This window comes from Mus musculus, chromosome 5 (assembly GCF_000001635.26).
Source record: "Mus musculus strain C57BL/6J chromosome 5, GRCm38.p6 C57BL/6J".
In the NCBI taxonomy this organism is placed as follows: Eukaryota; Metazoa; Chordata; class Mammalia; order Rodentia; family Muridae; genus Mus; species Mus musculus.
This window is the reverse complement of record NC_000071.6, coordinates 21,251,529-21,271,648: the sequence shown is the minus strand read 5'-3', so window position 1 is coordinate 21,271,648 and position 20,120 is coordinate 21,251,529. Positions and strand designations below refer to the sequence as shown.

The 20,120-nt window shown below is 44.3% G+C and overlaps 1 protein-coding gene across 14 annotated transcripts in view; it reads right to left on the bottom strand.

Annotated features, from left to right (window-relative positions):
* Positions 1–20,120, bottom strand: part of Gsap (gamma-secretase activating protein) — a 115,719-nt gene that overhangs the window by 20,089 nt on the left and 75,510 nt on the right. For 13 of the 14 annotated variants that reach the window (NR_153366.1, XR_001784658.2, XR_001784656.2 and 10 more), the window contains 6 exons: positions 18,210–18,279; positions 17,608–17,690; positions 13,726–13,779; positions 1,619–1,747; positions 1,035–1,093; positions 401–432 (listed from right to left, as the gene is read on the bottom strand). Coding sequence is in view for 9 of the 14 variants with exons in the window: in XM_011249760.3 (XP_011248062.1) it covers positions 401–432; positions 1,035–1,093; positions 1,619–1,747; positions 13,726–13,779; positions 17,608–17,690; positions 18,210–18,279 (427 nt within the window). In the remaining 5 variants the exon portion in view is untranslated. Of the gene's footprint in view, positions 1–400; positions 433–1,034; positions 1,094–1,618; positions 1,748–11,882; positions 13,780–17,607; positions 17,691–18,209; positions 18,280–20,120 lie in introns of those variants that run through there. The other variant, NM_001359877.1, reaches the window with a different exon arrangement.

The window sequence follows — 20,120 nt, the reverse complement described above, 5'->3', positions numbered from 1 at the left end:
GGCCCATCTTTGCTCCCCTAGGACCACACCCAGGGTATGACCTGATGGGAACTAAATAGAAGGCCCATCAGAGACTTGTGTGAGCACAGCTGGAGAGAAAGCAGCTCCTGCCAAGTATACCCTGTGGGTACAGCCAGCAGCCATGCTAATTAGATCAGCTGTGAGAGGAGAAGACCCAGAGACTCCTTCAGCAAAAACATACTTGGCTGCTGACCCTGGAGGTCCCAGTGCTAAGACAGACAGTAACAGAGCTATGTGGTCGTCCTGACAGGGTGAACTAAGAGCTGTTGCCATCCACTACTCTCCACTGTACTGCTGGGAATGATTTTCTTGCCAACCCATTGGTTAGGAAGAACAAGGTTGCGACCGAGATCCGACTTTAACACAGGTCTTTTCTTACCCAGTGTCCTCGTTTCCATGCTAGCAATCACCCTGCAAAGAAATTCTGTGTTATCTCCAACAGAAGCATCACTTTAAAAACTTCAAGCCACAGCACCATGCAGATGTTTCCCCTCTAAAGCCCCAAAAACCATGCAGAAACCATTCTCTGGCTACCTGAAAACTCAAAAACTTTAATCAGTGTACTGAAAGGAACATTAAGCAATTACGAATCTCAAAGCCCTTTAGAGCCAACAACAGCAATTATTTAGAAAAATTGCAGCTGTCAGTTATTGGAAATAACGAAGGCTAAAAACAGAACAGAGGCCGGACTGAGGCCTGCACTTTTAGTTCTCTGAGATGACTCATCTACCCAGAGAATATGCTTTCAAAATAAGAGCAAGTTCCACCAACCCAGCCCACCAACAATTAAAGCAAATCAAACTACTATGTCTTTCATTGCCAGTACTCACTTATAAAAGCCGACTTTACCATTATCCATCATAAGTGGTCCTCTATAGGGTGTGTGCCTATAGAAGTGTCTCCCTCTAGACACTCCAGCACCCAGTGGTCTACAGGAAGCCAAGGACAGCAGTTCCTTGAGAGTTGACCACACAGGCAGCCAGCCAGGTCCATGATAGCCAGATCATACTTACTTCATTGCGTTTTCAAGAATGTTCCTCACGTACATTGTGGATCTCCTTTTGCCCGTTCTCTAGGGGTGAGAACACGTCAGGATAATGGAAGGTGAGATTTTCCTGGATAGCTTTTTTTTATTAACAGCAAGAACAAATAGCAATCTATTAAAGGGTTTAAAAATAATATCATTTTCCATGTTAAGGAGAGCACATTTTTTTAAATTAAACTTTATTCTCAAAGAACTCTATGCAACAGTAGTACAGGGGTCCCTTGGACCCTTCATCCTCTCTCCATTAATGCTTCTATCTGATATAGCTGCACTACAATATCAAAATCAGGAAGTGGATATGCACAGTATGTGTCTAGTTCTATGCCACTCTGCCATGTGTGTAGATTTACGTACTACAGTGTACACTCATTGCTCTTCGACTATAAATGAGCCACATTTGCCTTCCTCCCCCTACTCCAATTTCCTCCTCTAAGAACAAACAGTATAGAGCAGTCCTCCCTGCCCACTGGGTTGTCAGTGAGGTGATGCGGGTGGTGACAGAGGACTGCGTGGCCACCATGGGCCAGCCTCCACTGCTAGCTGTGTGCTCACCTCTTCAGAGATCAGGTTATGCCATTCCCTCCTCACGACGCTGTTGTGATAGTGCAAGTGAGGTTTTGTATACTTAATGTACTCAAGGTTGGAGTTCAGCTTTGCCCAGTACCCCTTCAAGCCGTAGACCTGGAGACAAAAAAAAAAAAAAAAAAAAAAAAAAAGCATTAACTTGAACAGCAGGCACTGTCTGCCGTCCTGCAGCAGGGACCACATGCCTCACTCCATGCCTCTTGGGTGTTGGCATTTCCGAGCAACTCCATCTTTCACAGAACAGGGACACCCACGAGAAGTTGCAAATTGAGAGCCTAGCCTCTCCTCTTTTCTCTTCCCATTTACAATAGAGAGAACTACAATTCACTTCCCAAAACTAAGGACTTCCAAGTTGGTTGGCTCAGCAGGAAGCCATTTCCTCCCTGGAGAGCGATTCTCCTGGCCTGGGTGGTGTCACCACACTGTGTCCCGTCAGAAATGTACTTGTAACTCAGAACAACTGGAACAGGCTGGCTTCCCTTCTAGGCTTATTCACTTCCAAAACCCAGGAATCAAAATGATAACATAAACTCATTTCACAATAATTGTTAAATTCTCTCAAAAAACAGAATTAGTTGGCTTTTAAATCTTTGAATTATTAGTGACTGAAGAATATAACCACTTTTGAAATAATAAAACTCTATACTACTGTATATTTAATGTTGAAGGATATCATGATGATGTCTGTAGCTATGGGAGTCTGGTGAGTGCCATCATGGTGATGTCTGTAGATATGCGGGTCTGGTGAGTGCCATCATGGTGATGTCTGTAGATATGCGGGTCTGGTGAGTGCCATCATGGTGATGTCTGTAGCTATGGGAATCTGGTGAGTGCCATCATGGTGATGTCTGTAGATATGGGGGTCTGGTGAGTGCCATCATGGTGATGTCTGTAGATATGGGGGTCTGGTGAGTGCCATCATGGTGATGTCTGTAGATATGGGGGTCTGGTGAGTGCCATCATGATGATGTCTGTAGCTATGGGGGTCTGGTGAGTGCCATCATGGTGATGTCTGTAGATATGTGGGTCTGGTGAGTGCCATCATGGTGATGTCTATAGATATGGGAGTCTGGTGAGTGCCATCATGGTGATGTCTGTAGCTATGGGGGTCTGGTGAGTGCCATCATGGTGATGTCTGTAGATATGCGGGTCTGGTGAGCGCCATCATGGTGATGTCTGTAGATATGGGGGTCTGGTGAGCGCTATCATGGTGATGTCTGTAGATATGGGGGTCTGGTGAGTGCCATCATGGTGATGTCTGTAGCTATGGGGGTCTGGTGAGTGCCATCATGGTGATGTCTGTAGCTATGCGGGTCTGGTGAGCGCCATCATGGTGATATCTGTAGATATGGGAGTCTGGTGAGTGCCATCATGGTGATGTCTGTAGATATGCGGGTCTGGTGAGTGCCATCATGGTGATGTCTGTAGATATGTGGGTCTGGTGAGTGCCATCATGATGATGTCTGTAGCTATGGGGGTCTGGTGAGTGCCATCATGGTGATGTCTGTAGATATGCGGGTCTGGTGAGTGCCATCATGGTGATGTCTGTAGATATGCGGGTCTGGTGAGTGCCATCATGGTGATGTCTGTAGCTATGGGGGTCTGGTGAGTGCCATCATGGTAATGTCTGTAGATATGTGGGTCTGGTGAGTGCCATCATGATGTCTGTAGATATGGGGGTCTGGTGAGTGCCATCATGGTGATGTCTGTAGATATGGGAGTCTGGTGAGCGCCATCATGGTGATGTCTGTAGATATGGGGGTCTGGTGAGCGCCATCATGGTGATGTCTGTAGATATGGGAGTCTGGTGAGCGCCATCATGGTGATGTCTGTAGATATGGGGGTCTGGTGAGCGCCATCATGGTGATGTCTGTAGATATGGGAGTCTGGTGAGCGCCATCATGGTGATGTCTGTAGATATGCGGGTCTGGTGAGTGCTGAGATTTCCTGGGATTTCCAGCTTCCTGTGTTCTAGAACAAGAGGCTGAACGGGGCTCATGGACAGCCGCAGATGTGGAAACAGTTTTCTGAGAGAAGGAAGCAAGCCAGAGCTGGGAGAAGAGTCGGGAACTCAATGGCAAACGCTATAGGGAGCACTGGGACTTTATATCCTGGTCTATGAGGCCATTTATGTAGCACAGGCTGTCTCATGTGTGCCCTGTTTTATGTCCACCTTGGCAACAGTGGTCTTCTCTCCATTGTACTCTCCTGCCTCACTGGGATCAAGCAGTTTTTAATAATACAGTCTTACCAAGATAAATATATTTATAAATAATTGTCCAGGGCTAGCTACATCTGGCCTGACAGCTGTTGCTTACTGAGGTGACAGTCTTAATAGGATGCACTAAGACAGCTTATGCTCAAAGGGTCCCATATATCCCCTCAAAACAGACGCTGTTGCCTTTGTTAGTGGTTACCCTCCAGAACATGGAGAAAGCAAGCCAGTGCAGACCTGGAAACGTCAATTCCTACTGGCTGACCAAATCATCTGTGTGCACTGGCCAGCTTCCATAGTGTCAGAAGGTGCTACACATACTAGTAGGGGATAAAGTACTCACCAGTGAACCCAGCCATCTAACTCATCTACATACACCCCCACCACTCAGGGGTCATCCCAGAAGAGTGGGCAGAAAGGCTGAAAGAGCAAGCGGGGGTGGAGAACTACTGTAAACTCTGTTTTCCAAACAGGACAGGGCCTGTGCACACATGACCTCATAGCAGCTGTGAATGAGTGCACAGAACTTGCACAAGACCAAGTCAGCAGATCCCAGCATGGAGGAGGGAGGGGCTTATAAGCGCTATCAGCAATCCCTAGTGGCTGGACAAGGGAGTCTGTTTGCTCCAGGGATGCAGCCCCTGTGAGGCTGCCCATATTGCTGTGGATGGGCCAATAGATGAACAATTTGGCAGCACTGAGACGATTCAGTCAGTGAGTTTTAAAGAACCACGTGGAGTTGGGAGGGCAGTGGCTGAGGATGGGGAGGAGGTGGAGAGGAGGGAGGATGGGGAGGAGGTGGAGATGAGGGAGGATGGGGAGGAGGAGGAGATGAGGGAGGATGGGGAGGAAGTGGAGATGAGGGAGGATGGGGAGGAGGTGGAGATGAGGGAGGATGGGGAGGAGGAGGAGATGAGGGAGGATGGGGAGGAGGAGGAGATGAGGGAGGATGGGGAGGAAGTGGAGATGAGGGAGGATGGGGAGGAGGAGATGAGGGAGGATGGGGAGGAGGTGGATATGAGGGAGGATGGGGAGGAGGTGGAGATGAGGGAGGATGGGGAGGAGGTGGAGATGAGGGAGGATGGGGAGGAGGAGGAGATGAGGGAGGATGGGGAGGAAGTGGAGATGAGGGAGGATGGGGAGGAGGTGGAGATGAGGGAGGATGGGGAGGAGGAGGAGATGAGGGAGGATGGGGAGGAGGAGGAGATGAGGGAGGATGGGGAGGAGGTGGAGATGAGGGAGGATGGGGAGGAGGAAGAGATGAGGGAGGATGGGGAGGAGGAGGAGATGAGGGAGGATGGGGAGGAGGTGGAGATGAGGGAGGATGGGGAGGAGGTGGAGATGAGGGAGGATGGGGAGGAGGTGGAGATGAGGGAGGATGGGGAGGAGGTGGAGATGAGGGAGGATGGGGAGGAGGTGGAGATGAGGGAGGATGGGGAGGAGGTGGAGATGAGGGAGTGGCTTTGATCAGGTTGTGTCCTTGAACAGCCTGGTTACTTTCTGGTTTTTGTTTGTTTGTTTGTTTTTTGTTTTTGTCAAAGTGACCCAAGGGAGAGTCATCTAAGAAGATGGAGCCTCAGTTAAGAATCTGCCCTCACCACACTGGCTACTGGCAGCCTGTGGGCATTTTCTTGATTGAGGATTGGCATGGGGGAGGGCCCAGGCTACTGTGAATGCTGCAGTCTCTGGGCGGGTAGTCTGGGGGCCCAGAAGAAAGCAGGCTGAGAAAGCAGGGGTGGGGGTGGGGGTGGGGAGCCTGCTAGTAAATACAGTCCCTCCGTAGCCTCTGCTTCAGTTCCTGCCTCCAGGTTCCTGCTTTGAGTTCCTGCCATGACCCATCATGATGGGCCTTAACTGTGTGTTTGCTATAACTGTACGCTCACTACAACTGTGCCTGCTATAACAGCATGCTTTTCTCCCAGGTGGCTTTCAGCCAGAGTATTGATCACAGTGCAAAACTTAACTAGGGCAATGCATGTATGAAATTCTTTGAATGGTAAATTTAAAAGGAGGGGGGAAAAGGAAGTTAAAAATAAGTGAGAACTAAAAATCCACTTCAATCACACACATACAAATGCTCTAATAGTAAACAGAATGTGGCTGGTGTGCTATTGTTGAAAGGACAACAATGGCTTGACATAGATTTTGGAGTCTCAATAAATTAAGTTCTGTGATATTGTGCACTTTTATTTAGTAACCTGAAAGAAAGGCCTACACAGGCAAGGCCCCTTCTCTCAGAGATGGAAAAGTCTTGGATCCTTAATAACTGAGATGTATTTCCAGGGCAGGTGAGAAGGCTGGGGTCAGGTCCCACTCCTTATCTTTTCTTTCTTTATAGTAAACCTATCTTACTTAGTCCTTCTCCCTAGTTTGTTTTTTTATAATAGCAATAATTTAAACAATAATTATTCTTATTCTTCGTTGTCGCCACCACATCATGATCATCGGGCCAATCCTGCAGTCTTCTCTCCACAGCCTTTCTATTTTCCTACATCTGGTCATGAAATCCAAGTGCCCAAATCAGAAAACTAGTCGGTGTTGTGGTGCCATCTAGTGGTCAGTTTGGCTATGGGCATGCCTGCTTTGCCACAGCAATCCACCTTGGAATGATTTACCTCAATCTTGCTTTTAGGACCAATACTCTTCCTCCTCCTCCTCCTCCTCCTCCTGCTCCTCCTCCTCCTCCTTCTCTTCCTCCTCCTCCTCCTTCTCCTCCTCCTTCTCCTCCTCCTCCTTCTCCTCCTCCTCCTCCTCCTGCTCCTCCTCCTCCTGCTCCTCCTCCTCCTCCTCCTGCTCCTCCTCCTCCTGCTGCTCCTCCTCCTCCTCCTGCTCCTCCTCCTCCTCCTTCTTATTTTTAAAATCTTTCTCTTTATTTAAAAACACTTGGGGGAGGGCAGTAAGATGGCTCAGTAGGTTAGCCTGCTGACCTGAATTCTATCTCAGAGCCACACAGGGTGGAGAGAGAAGATCGATTCCCACAAGCCCTTGTGTATCTGCACACCCACACAGACAAACTCACATATATGAATGAATGAATGAATGAATGAATGAATGAATGAATGAATGAAATTTTAAAGTTTGTTTTTTATCATAGTCTTGAGTCAACCAAGAATAACAGAAAAAGTTGTGAGCAGGCCCATGAGCACCCTTCAAAGGCAGGCACTAGCGTGCCCGGGTGAGATAGAGTGTGCGCGCACAGAATATTCCTGGGGGCGTTGATTATATACCTTGTACTAGACCACGCAAGGCTGGGAAGCTCTTCCCGGGTTGTGTAATTAATTATAATTATGCATAATTAAGCAGTTGCTGAGAAAGAAAAGACTCATCCAGAAAGCCCCATTGACACAGCTGCCTGGGGAATTGCCCATGCACCTGTAAGCAACTTCTCACCCAGGTGCTTATAGGTGGTCCAATAAACACATTGGTTCACCAAGCTATACTTGGATAGAATTATTTCTTTAGATGCCCCATCTGAAATGACCAGACACTTGCCCATATCTATCCAAGAAAAGTCACACAGCAGAAGACAGATCTGTATTTTAAACAAAACAAAAATTAAAACTTAGTAAGAAATAGTGTTAATCAAAGATCCCATAAATGTTCCCATTTGAGCGGAGAGGATTTCTGGAGTCTGTTGATCTATTATAACCTCCATGTTCTCTTACTGTTGGTAAACACCTCAGCAGACGATTGGCAACACAATGTTTAATCTGCCCACATTCAGAGATGACTGCAGATCGAAAGGCCTGTTTGGGAGACTGAAAAACACAGAGCCCAGGGAAGTAGAACAGAAAGAAGGATGAAGACAGTATGTTCAATGGGAGGCTTGGTGAGTGAACAAAGCTGCAAGGCCAGAATGCAGACCGTGGCTTTGGCTTAGCCTTGGAGAGCTGAGAGAAGATGAATAGTCCTTTGTTGTCTGCGCTGGACAGCGGCCCCCAGCTTGTGTTTGCCAGCCTCAGCAGCCGTTAGAAACCACGCCATCTGCTTGGATTTAACGGTTTTGGGGGTGGTCTGAAGCCTTTTGAGTTTTTCAGGTTTCTGGGATGATCCTTGTGGACCATGGCTCGCAGTTGAAAACATGGTCTGAGCCTGTCCTGGGACTGCAGTCAGCCCACGACAGCGAAGGCCGATAAAGACTATGTGTACAGACTTGTGAGTCGGTAGAAACAGGAGAGTTAGAGAATGCCTTTCTGCGAGGAACCCCAGAGTCTAAGTGAATGCCGACCTGCTCATTGGCCCAGAGAATAAAAGCAGGGTTTATTTTTTTATTTTACTTTTTAAAAAAATGTTAGATGCTGCACCTTTGACGGAGAAGGAAAAGAGAGTAGAATGTGTGCATCCCCACCCAATCAGCCCAGCCCAGCACCGCAGCTCGTGGTTTGGGATGTGGCCAGGGCACTCAACTGACACTTGACTAAAGGGGAGTTGAGAGAGCTCCAAATACTGTCCCCGTAAAGGACAATGCAAAATGAGAGCCACACTTCTTAAGACACACTCACCAGCTACTGGAAAAGTGTAGCCTTTTGTTTATTTTGAGGCTCTCTCTATGTAGCCCTGGCTAGCCTGAAACTCACTTTGTTGACCAGGTTGACCTCAAGCTCAGAGTTCTGCCTCCTGAGTGCTGGGGATTCAAGGTACACACTACCATGGCTAGCTCCCAGTGTTCTTTTAAAAATACAGAAAATGAGGACTAAAGAGATGTCCCAGCAACTTGCTTGTCTTACAGAACACCTGGGTTCAGCCCCCACAGGGGACAACTTGATATTGCTCCAGCCCCAGGAATCCAAGGGGTCATCTACCTGCATGCATCTACTGTACATACAAACATACAGGCACACACAGATACACATGAATTAAATAAGCCTTTAAAATTATACTAAAGGTCTTTGTGGACAAAGTATCTATAAGCTTAGCTAGTCCTTGGGGGTCTGGCTTAAGAAGCAATCAGAAACCCGAGGAATGGCCAGGAATCATTTTCCCCCTGCACAAAGGGGAGTTTCAACTTTTTCACTTTGGAAGGAAGAAAATTATTCCCATCTCTTCTTCAAAAATCACCTCCCTTTGTCTCTGAAGATGCCATAAAGCAATCACCACACACAACCAGTCACAACTATCAATTACACAAAAGGACCAGCTACATTAAGGAATTTGATCCAGAAACAGAGCAAAATGAGCCTGTGGTAATGGCTCATCTGCAAACCACTGCCAGCAATAAACATCTGCCTCTCACCATCAGTGTCTCAAAGACACTGGCTTTGGTCCTACCTCTGTTGATTAATCAGCATCTTGGGAAGGAGGCCCAGTCTGAGAGACCCCTTTACTCTCCGTACAGGACAAAGAGCAGGGCTAACATGTCAGTCTTCCTAGGATCTTCAGTGACTCGCATCTCGGGACCCATTTCTGCTTGCTCTCCAGAGAAACCCAGCAATGTGTGCATCATGTCTACCATATATAAAGTGCAATAGCAAATGTCTTTGTGGACAGAAGTTCGAAAGGCAGCATCTAAGAGCGTTATGTGGGAGCATCCCCACAGGTGGCAGACAACTGAAATTCCCGAGGCTGAACACTAAGAGAGCTGCAAGCACACAGCTATCTCATTCAAGTCTCAGGATATAGCTAAGCTTCCTCCTGCTCCAGGATCCGGCAAAAAGTCCACTTCCCTGACCCAACTAGGGAGTTTTATCAGCCATTCTGTTTTGGTTTTTTTATAGGCTGGACAATTTTAAATGTAATCTATAATTATGGCCGTCTAACTCACATTTAGCTTTCTTGAAGCTCAGAGTGACTGATAAGAAAGGAATAGAAATAATTTTCTAGCTGGGTCTGGTTCTCAGCTTTATAGCTAGTAGGTAGGGAGTCTGGCTATCCACCCTCTACAAAAAATGGCAGGAATTAGCTCACTGCTCCGAGGCTCTATGAATGATAAATCATGCTGCTTCGTGGTATCATAAAATTATGTTCACGACATTAATGGAACTCTCACTGTAACTAATTCACTCTCCCAGGACACAGATGCAATCCAAACTTTAGAAAATCCTAACCCCACCCCCACCCCCAGAACCAGCTTGGAACAGGGCTTCCTTTTCCCCAGAGCAACAGCTCTAAAGGCTCAGAGCAGCGAGCTGTTACATTGTGGATGTGCCAGTATTTCAGATTGCCAGCAAACAATGGTATCTGTCTGCACGGTGGAATTAGTGCCTTCTGTGCTTCTTGCCCTGTCTAGTTAAAGCAGCTTCCAAACATGTTGAATGAAGAGGTACAAGCAAAGTCTGGATAAAGAGCCCAGGTGGCACCCTCCACCAGATGCTCAGGAGGTGGCAAACAACCTCTTCCCAGCTGCTCAGTAGCCCTGTACCTGAAAGACTGCAGGAGTCACAGCTCATGCCCTAAGCAGGAGGGAGTCACGTCTTCCTGGCCTTCCCAGTCTCCAGGTCAGCTACTCAGGAATCTCTGAACACGTGATTAAATAAATTAACAACATCTGATTTTGAGCCAGGCATGTGGTGCACACTTGGAATCTCAGCCCTTGGGAGGCTGAGGAAGGAGAGACAGAGGAAGTGGGGAAGAGAGGGAGGGAGGGAGGGAGGAAAAAGAGAGAGACAGAGAAACAGAGACAGAGAGACAGAGATAGAGAGACATAGAGAGAGAGAAAGAGAGAGAGACAGAACTACTTTGGTAAAACTGCCCAGTCCTCTACTTGAAGCAGACTCTCTTCTTTACCCATATATTTGAGTAAGCTATAGTTTCCCTCTTTGGTTTCCTGTGGTTAAATAGTTTTCGTGATTTCTCTTCTCACTATAAAATTAGGAGCTATTTTTAGCCTTTTACGCAAGTTGCTGCTTCCCCTGGGCAGCCGATAGCTTACTAAGGATCAAAGCCCTCCTGAGGAAGGTCAGTCTTGACAACATTTCTTTACAGCATCGTCCTTGTCCCGTATGGCAATTTTTAAAAAAAACAAATAGAGCTTTTAAACATTTTTAAAAAACGTATCTGCATGTTTGCCTGCAGGTATATAGGTGTATGTGTACCGCATGCGTGCCTGCTACCTGGAGAGACCAGAAGATGGTGGCAGGTCCTTAGAACTGGAGCTACAGACAGTTGCGAAACACCATGTAAGTACCGGGACTGAACCCAGGTCCTCGGAAAAAAACAGCAACTCTTTTAACCACTGAGCCATCTCTCTAGCTCCCTCCCCAAGACATGCTTTTTATATTATTTTTAAGATTATTTGGTAAGCCATTTACAAAGAGAGGAAGCTTTTTGCCTTAAGCAGGTGTACTTGCCCCAACATGTCCCCAAGTCAGCTCCTATGAGGCACCATCAACTAATGGCTTGTAAATGACGAACATTTGTTCTCCAGTTCTTGAAACTGGGACACCGTCCTGTCTTCCTTGTGACATCATAAGGTAGGAAGCATTGAGCTTGGTTTCATTATTTTAAAAAAACAATAATGACCAATCCAAATCATAAGGCCGTAGTTGTCCCCTCCTAAAGCCATCACACCAGGGATCAGGACTTCAACATCTGAATCTGAGGGGACACACCTGGACTCCAACCCTAGACTGAGCACATGTCACATCGGGAGGGGCTGTTCCATCTCACATTGTCCTCCCTTCCTTGACTTGGCCAGGAGAGAGGAGGTGTAGTCAGAGTACACTTACTAATGGTCAGTAAGTAAGCCAATTAGGACAAAAGACAAAAAGAACTTTCTTGTTACCCTTCTACTTTTAAAATGAAAACACACAATGTTGATAAGGTTGCAATAAACTCCTACCTAAATTCTTTTGTTCTTAGATTTATGTATATGTATGTGCATCTCTCTGTGTGCACGGCACACATATGTGGGTGCTAATGGGGGCCAGAAGAGGGTGTGGGATCCCCTGGAATGGAGTCAAAGGTCACTGTGAGCCATGTGGTATGGGACCTGGGGACTAAACTGGGTCCTTCGGAAAAGCAGCAGTGCTCTTGACCCCAGAGTCATTTCTTCAGCCCCCTATATCTTTTTGACCATGTAGATTACCACAACTTTTATTGAATATTAGTTTCGAAGAAGAAATCAAAGCTATAAAAAAGTCATAGTGTTTTACCATAAGACATACTCAACCTTGAACCTTAGAGGGATAAACCAATAGAAAAACTATATGTATAAGAATATACAAAAATGAAATATTATCTTTACTGGATAAAAGAAAAAAGTGTATTTCTAGGGATTCCACCTGTGATCTCACATATGTGAGGCAACCACCTTACTACCAAGTTATTTTCCCAGAAAATGTTTGTATAATGTCTTCTGCTCAAAACCAGAAGATTGATCAAATAAATGACATGCCAATTCAGGAGAATCATTACAGTTCATTACTTCATGTAACAACACGAAACGTGTTGAGAAGTTTATATTTGATCAAAAGTTTCTAGAGTACCATAACTACTAAATCAAATGTACATAGCTATGACAGAGGCACAGAAAGTGGACAGACACTACAGAACTGTGGGTTAACTTTCTTTTGACCAGTCATGGTGGCAATAGATGCCAGAAACCCAGCAAATCAGGGGCCTGTCAAGGACCCAAGTTCAAACCCGGCATCAAAACAGAACAAAGAAAAGAAACCCTAGGTGGGTTGTTGAGAGTACCAGTGAGAAGGAACATTCATTAGCATAATATAGCATGTGATTATCCCTATCGCTGCCTATAAAGTGTGACCTTCCCTGTCATCTTCCTGCATCAGGAGGGTTTGCTGACTCTACACTTGTTTCTGGACAGTTGGACAATCGGTTTTCAAAGGCCTCTTAGGACCCAAAGAAGAGTCACCAAGTCAGCCTCCATCTGTCCTCTCTTGCCTCAGTACATGACGGGGACCTTAAAACTGGTCCTCCCCAACTGTCAGAGCAGTGCCACGGATCTAAAAGACTCAAACATAAATAAATACAAGGGGCAGTGGCTGCTGATACCAGAAACTGAGACTTCCCAGGCTAGGCCAGGCTGTAATTACTAGAAGAATGCCAAACCCAGCAAAGGAGCTGAAGGGAACTGCGCTAACCACCCTCTGGCTTTTAACTAGAAGTTTTAACATAGTCTTTTCTACTCACCTCTCCCCACTCCTACCCTCCCTCTGTATCCTGAAACCAGAAGATTGCAGACAGACACAAAGCCCCTTGTGACAGGAAAGAGCTGGAGGCGGGCCATACAGCAAGCCACCACCTCACTTTTGAGGGATGGAGAGGCTGCTCTGAGAGAAACAAGAAATCCCAGTCCAGTTTACTTAAAGATTTTATAAGTAGAAATTGTGTGTGTGTGTGTGTGTGTGTGTGTGTGTGTGTGTGTGTGTGTTTGGGGGGGGGCATGTGTGTCTCTGTGTGTATGGGTATGTGTGTATGTGTGTATGTGGTGTGTATGTGTATATGTGTATGTGCATGCATGTATGTATGTGTATATGTTCACATGTGTGTGAATGTGTGTATATTGTGTATGTATAAATATATGTGTGTGTATATATAAGTGTGTGTGTGTGTGTGTTTGAAGGAAGGACTACAAATCAGGCAACAATGAATTCCAGCCTCACTAAAGACGTTCCAAGAGCTCCTTCAGTAAGAGGCTTTATGACAAGTATTGGTGGATGATCCAGGGTAATTCTCTATCTTCAAAAACCTCCCTTCTCAAACAGTCCTAAGGTGTTATATAACATCACATTAGCAATTGATTACGCAGGCTCTTCAGAAGGACTCTCAGGCAAGCTGATCTCCCCCAAGGCTCCATCTTTCTCTGCCAGGCTGCAATACCTTTTGAAACCACAGTAATATCTGGGGCAGCAGAGGTCTTCTCGACATGACTGCTTCACCCTCTTGGAGCGGGACTCACCTTCATAAGAGGCAATGGGAGTTCCTCTGTCGTAAACTTTATTCCGGGAATTTCCTAGGACAGGGAAACATAAATGCAATGCATCACGCCCATGCACAGGCCTTCAGGGAACATCTTCTGCATAGACAGGGGACAGCCAGCTTCTGTTGTGCCCTAAGTTCACAGGAAACCCAGACGAGCCCAAGAATTGTGAAGTCGCAAAAGAGTCTTTTATTTTCAAGTTCGAACTCATTTCGCCCACCTAGCACTCACTGCATGAATGCTGGCAAGAGACCCTGAGTCCAGAAAACATTGGGTTTATATACAGTATAGGAATAGTGTGAATATTCACAGGAAAGGGGAGTAGAGGGTGGAAAAGTACTGAAGGGGGCGTTGGTTAATGGGTGTCTGTTCAAGGACTAATTTCATGGCCAGTCGTAACTGTCTCAATTTACCTTCTACTTTTTCCATGGTCTCCCTTGAGCTTGTTATTTCTCTAAGGTCTCAAGGACAGGCACCTGGAGAGTTATCAGGAGTGTTGGGTGTTGGCTTTTTGGAGACACAGAGGCAGTGACCTTCTGGGGAGGAGGAGGGGCTGTCGCAAGAGGATGCAGCACAGAAACCAGCTCTCTGCATGTAGTGCTTGCCGCTGGGGGCAAGGGAGGATGGGAGCCTCTGGCAGGGAATGCAGAGGCAGACTGTACAACACTGAAGTCTCTCTAGTATCAGTAATTCGGGGGTTACAGCACTTCCTGTGTGATGACCTCTACTTTAAATAACTTCCTAGTACAAAAATAATAGAAGAGTGTGTCTCTTGCTTTGGAAAAGTAAATGTTCTGGTTTTGTTTTGTTTTTTTGTGGGGTTTTTTTTTGTTTGTTTGTTTGTTTGTTTGGTTGGTTTTTTGTTTGTTTTTTGTTTTGCTAGTTTGTTTGTCTGGTTCTTTTGGTTTTTTGTTTTGGGGGGATTTGGAGTTTTGTTTTGTTTTAGGTTTTTCTTTTTTGTTTTCTTTCTTGGTCGTTAGTTTTTTTTTCTTTTCTTTTTTTGAAAGGGTTTCTCTGTGTAGCCCTGGCTGTGTCCTGGAATTCACTCTGTAGACCGGGCTAACCTCTAACTCAGAGATCCACCTGCTCTGCCTCTCCAGTATTGAGATTAAAGGTATGTGCAACCACCCAAGGTGGTTAATATTGATTCTCACCTCTGACAGGTCTATGAGGCATAAACTAACTGGGTGGATTGAGGTGGGAAGACCAGCGCTACATGCAGTCATCACCCTTTCTTGTGGGTACTGATTGAACAGACATGGAATCCAGTGGGGCCGAAGCACTGATCGCTCCCTAACTTCTGGCTGGGGTGCAGTATAGCCAGATGTCGCCACCATGCTTTCTCTGCCTCAAAGGATTGGATGGGAGAACAGTGGGAAAATTCCCCTTCTCTCTTAAACCAATTCTTGTGGGTTTTTGGTTTTTTTTTTTTACAACAACAACAAAAAAGTAACTTATGCAAGTTCTAAATAGCATTTTCAAATGTACAATAGTAACATTTAAAATAACTAAAATTATAATGCACAATTTAGAATTAGCTACAAGCAAGAATACTATCTAGTATTTTATTTAACAGTATGGAAGGCCATTGAAATGTATAGACTTTGGGTTCAATTAAATTCAGTGTATGGGTTTTTTGGTGTTTATTTGTTTTTGTTGTTGTTTTAGTTTTTTACAATAGTCTTTATTTTAAAAATTCAGTTGCTGGTAAGTGTGGCGCTAGCCATCTGTGGTCCAAATGAGAGGCTTCTAGGCTAGCCTGAGCTAAATAGTAAATTCTTTGTCTCAAATTTAAGAAAAAAAAAAATCCAAGTCAATCTTTTCATCTGGATGTGAGAACTTGCTGCTTCCTGTTGTAGCAAGTGTTAGGGATGATTGTGACTAGAGAAGGGTAATACTTGCATCATTGCTAAAGACGAATATAAACGCACAGAGCCTTTTAAGGGAACTTATTCCAACCACAAAAAGGTTTAAAGCCACTTGGTAAACCCCAAGATAAGTCTACTATGTGGAGGTTATAACTGTGGGTTTCTCTACATTTTCTTGTGGGACTTCCTGGTGCGTTATGTGTATATCCACAAAGTCTCCTGGGCCCCAGAGAGTCTTGAGGAATAAACAAATGATTCTCTGCCCATTGGCATGGTGGCTCACACAGCAGCCGGGTAAGAACACTGCCCAGGGACCACTGCTCCCAACTCTGCCTCTCCACACCTCAGTCACAGGACAGAAGAGCAGTGGGTAACACCCAGAGGGCCCTGAGGTGTGTATTTCCTGACCCGATGGTGTAACTTGCTGGCTTCCTGCCACAGAACCACACTCTGCCCACACAGTCCTAAGTTGTCTAAAAGAAAGACAAAGTGGGTGCCTAGAAAAAGGAGAAACCCGGTCTTACCCTTGCAATTTTACACCGTAGCAAAGAAATCTATTAACTATAATCCAAAAAAAACAAGCAGAGAAGGCCTTCGGGAAATCACTACTATTATAAGTATCAAAAATTTAGAAATTAGTCAAACAACTGTGTACGGCGGTACACGCTTGCAATCCCAGCACTTGGGAATGAGGGGCAGATGGATCAGGGATTTAAGATTGTCCTCAGCTACACAGGCAATTGATGCAGGCCAGGCATATATGAGCCCATGTCTTAAAACAAAAAGAAAACAAAAAAATTTAAGTATATCAAATGCATTTGAATATTTCTCTCTTTTTTTTTTTCTTTAGACAGGGTCTCACTACTATGTAGTCCAGGCTAACCTCCACCTGAAGATCTTCCTGCCTGCATCTCCTGAGTGCCGAATTACAAGCATGCTCTTTATATGCCTCTTAAGCAAAATACAAAGTGAAAAGTGTCACAATTTAGTATGTATTTCCCAATGTCTGTTGCCTAAATTAAATGTAATGCTCTGAATACCTTCTTAATATACCTCCTGCTTCATGACCAAGCACACTACTCCACCATCTACCTGAAAGGGGAAGAGGCAGGTGCTGCAGGCCGCCTCTCACAGAACAGCACTCTAGTGCATCACCGCCTACCGTAAAGGCGTCTAGACCAACAGGAAGCATCACTTTGCTTCGCCCTGAAGCTTTTGAGTTGCCTAATTTTCTTTATAAATCTTTATAAAAAACAAGAAAAGGGGTCCCAAAAGTCAAACTGTACCAAGTATTACCACAGTGGTCTAGCTATTACTCATTCATAAAACCTATTAAATACTTGAAACTGGTGAATGAAGGAGTAAAAGTGTCCTTTTATAAAATATGATCACTGAGGTTCTGTTCTGCCTGCCAGAAGAGTGACAGCCACCCTGTGTCTGCCACATCAAGCCTATTGCTTTATGTAAATACTTCCAGCCAATGGAAGAGAGTTACTGCGGACAGAGCATCCTTGGCCAAGGGGCTTAGTGGCACAAGTGAATCAGATTTGGCTTTTAAAAAATTTTAGATTTTGAAATCCTTCATATACATGAGGTCTTTTAGTGAGAAAAGAGAAATCTAAACATGAAATGTCTTTCAAAACACACACACACACTTTAGAAATATGCCTTTGAGTGTTCCCAAAGCATCCAACTTTTACTAACACAATAATACTCCTTTTGCATATGCATTTCAGAATATATGCATGTATGTATATAGGATTTTACCACATAGGATAAATTTTTCATATGTGGCACCATATTAACCTTTAAAATGCTCCAGATTTTACAGCAGTTAGATTTTGAGTTTTCTGGTTGTTTATACCCATCTGACAAGAAATTTCACTTCAGCTGCTTGTCAGTCAAAACAGAAGTGAAATTATAAAGCTGGTCACCGTAACAGGAATGATCTCCCCCTTCCCACAGTGGTGAGCACCGAGATTTTGTCACTTACTGTGTTCCAAGTCAGCACAGAGGAGTATTGTAGGAGCATGCCCATGTCGTCCAGCTCTGCATACACACTCCAATAGGAGGAAGCTGAGACATTAGAAACAGAGAAGTCGGCATAGTGATTTAACCAAATCCAGCAAACCGTGAGTTCTCACCACCTCATTCATGTCTCTGGGGGTTAACCATTATGATTTTATCTACAGCTTAAAATGTTCAGGTGCTCCTTTTACAATGAGAATAGCATTTTTCAATCATTTGGTTCTGTTTCCACACAGATGACATGATGCCAGTCATACATAGCCAACCAATATAAAACCAGGCTAAGAAAGATGCATTTTACTGAAATTTTTGTTAATAAGGTTATAGAATCAAAATCTGATCTTTATCTCATTGGTCTCTGGAAACCACAACTTTTTGCAAAATCCACAAGAGAATGAAATTTCATTAGCCACTGATTGCAATGAAGTTAAAAAAAAACAAAAAACAAAAAAAAAAACAAAACCTCCTAATCAGCATTTTGACAGAAGCACTCATTATCAACTTACTGATTTCCCTCAAGCGAAGGGTTGAACATACAGCTTACAGTGCAGCATCAGCAACACTTACCAATTAGAAATTCTTGAATGAGGTCAAATGAATGGCAAGCAGAGACATGCTCCGAAATCCACTGGATAATCTTTAAAAAGAAAGGCCACTCTGTTGGCTTTTAAATCTGTACTATGTCCCACCAAAATAATACAAAAATATGCAATGTATAATATATATGCATAAATATGTGATATATAATGAATGAAGTCTTAAAATTCTACATTTATTTTGGAGTGGCCTGAAAATATACCTACTTCTAGCTTAAGAAACCACTATAGTCCTGGCTGAGTATGATAGTACTGTAAATAAGGTTATTTGCAGATATTCTTTTAACAGAACCCTTTGGGTAGTCTCCAGAAGAACCTTCCTCAACCCAATATGCATTTTTTTTCAAGAATGGGTGGTGTTATACAAAGTACCCATCAAGAGTTCTACTGGACATAGGAGCAATGCACAACAAATCCACTGGACTTACAGACAGCAGCCTGCAGTTAAATTCCAGGGCAGCCTATAAATGAACACCATTTTACCACTTACATGAGGAGTGCCTCTGTGCTTCTCTCTCAGCTGACAGAAGTAACCCATCGTATCAGCAGCTTCTCACACAAGTTCTACCCCTCCATTCAACTGCTAGAAGAAAGACGTCCTTACCTTTTACTTGATGACTGAGGGGAGACATGCCCAGCCATAGCTCACTCTCAACGGGATGTTTTATTCTAAATCTACTGTGCCAGTTGTACTTATTTTTACATAGGCAGTTTAATCAAAATGTCTACAAACAAGTTCAACGCAGATTGCATCAGTAAAAGTTGCATATTGTGGCAAGATTCAAAATTACGTTTCTATGACATGGCAAGACTAAAACAGTAAATGAAACACTAAATGACTAGATGTAGAAGAAACAGCCACAGAAAGTGGGTAAAGGCAAGTCTACACTGTTCTCTACATTATTGATCTCCTTAGAAATAAAATGTTTAGAGGCCAAGGAGAAGACTCAGTGGGTGAGGTGACTTCCATGCAAGCATGATCCCTAGAACTCACATTAAAATGGGGGTGCAGCACATGTCTATAACCCCAATGCTGGGCAGAGGCAAGAGGACTGGCCAGCCTAGCAGAAAAGCAAACTCCAGGTTTAAAGAAACCCTGTCTCAAAAACTAATGTGGATATTGCCTGAAGAAGACACCCAATGTTACTTTTGGCCTTCTACGTACATACACATAGATGTACATGCACACACATGTATGTACACCCATGAAGACACATGTGAATATGTATCCACATGCACAAACCTTTCAGGGAGGACAGGAAATCAGAGTATTGGTTTTATGGAAAAAGAATGGCTGAAGTTTATTTAGCTCATTCATAAAGAACAGGCCTTGGTCTACACTAAAGGTAAACAAATAAATGTATATGTTTTTTTTTTAAGTGTGTTTTTTCAACTACTATCCAACTACTAACCCCAGTCACCACTGATTGATTAGAGAATTTTCCTGACTTTTTAGAATAGCTTCAAAAAGTAAATGACAAAATAGTGCTTTATAAGTGGCAGCGTGTGATACAAAGTAAGCTACCTCATTAAAATGTAATAAATATTTGCCACAAGTTCTTAGACTTTTGGTGTTTGTTTCTTCTGAGAAGGTTGGGACAGGAATTAATTTTTTTTGCTTTTGTTTTTTGTTTGTTTGTTTGTTTTTGGTTTTGTTTTGTTTTTCGAGACAGGGTATAGCCCTGTATAGCCCTGGCTGTCTTGGAACTCACTCTGTAGACCACCAGGCTGGCCTTGAACTGAGAGATTCACCTGCCTCTGGAATTAATTCTATAATCCAAGATATCATCAAACTTACTGTGTAGCACACAGTACTATGATAGTGATCTAGTAACAAGGAAATTGCTACATGAGGAACGAACAGGTAGAAAATTCAATGTGA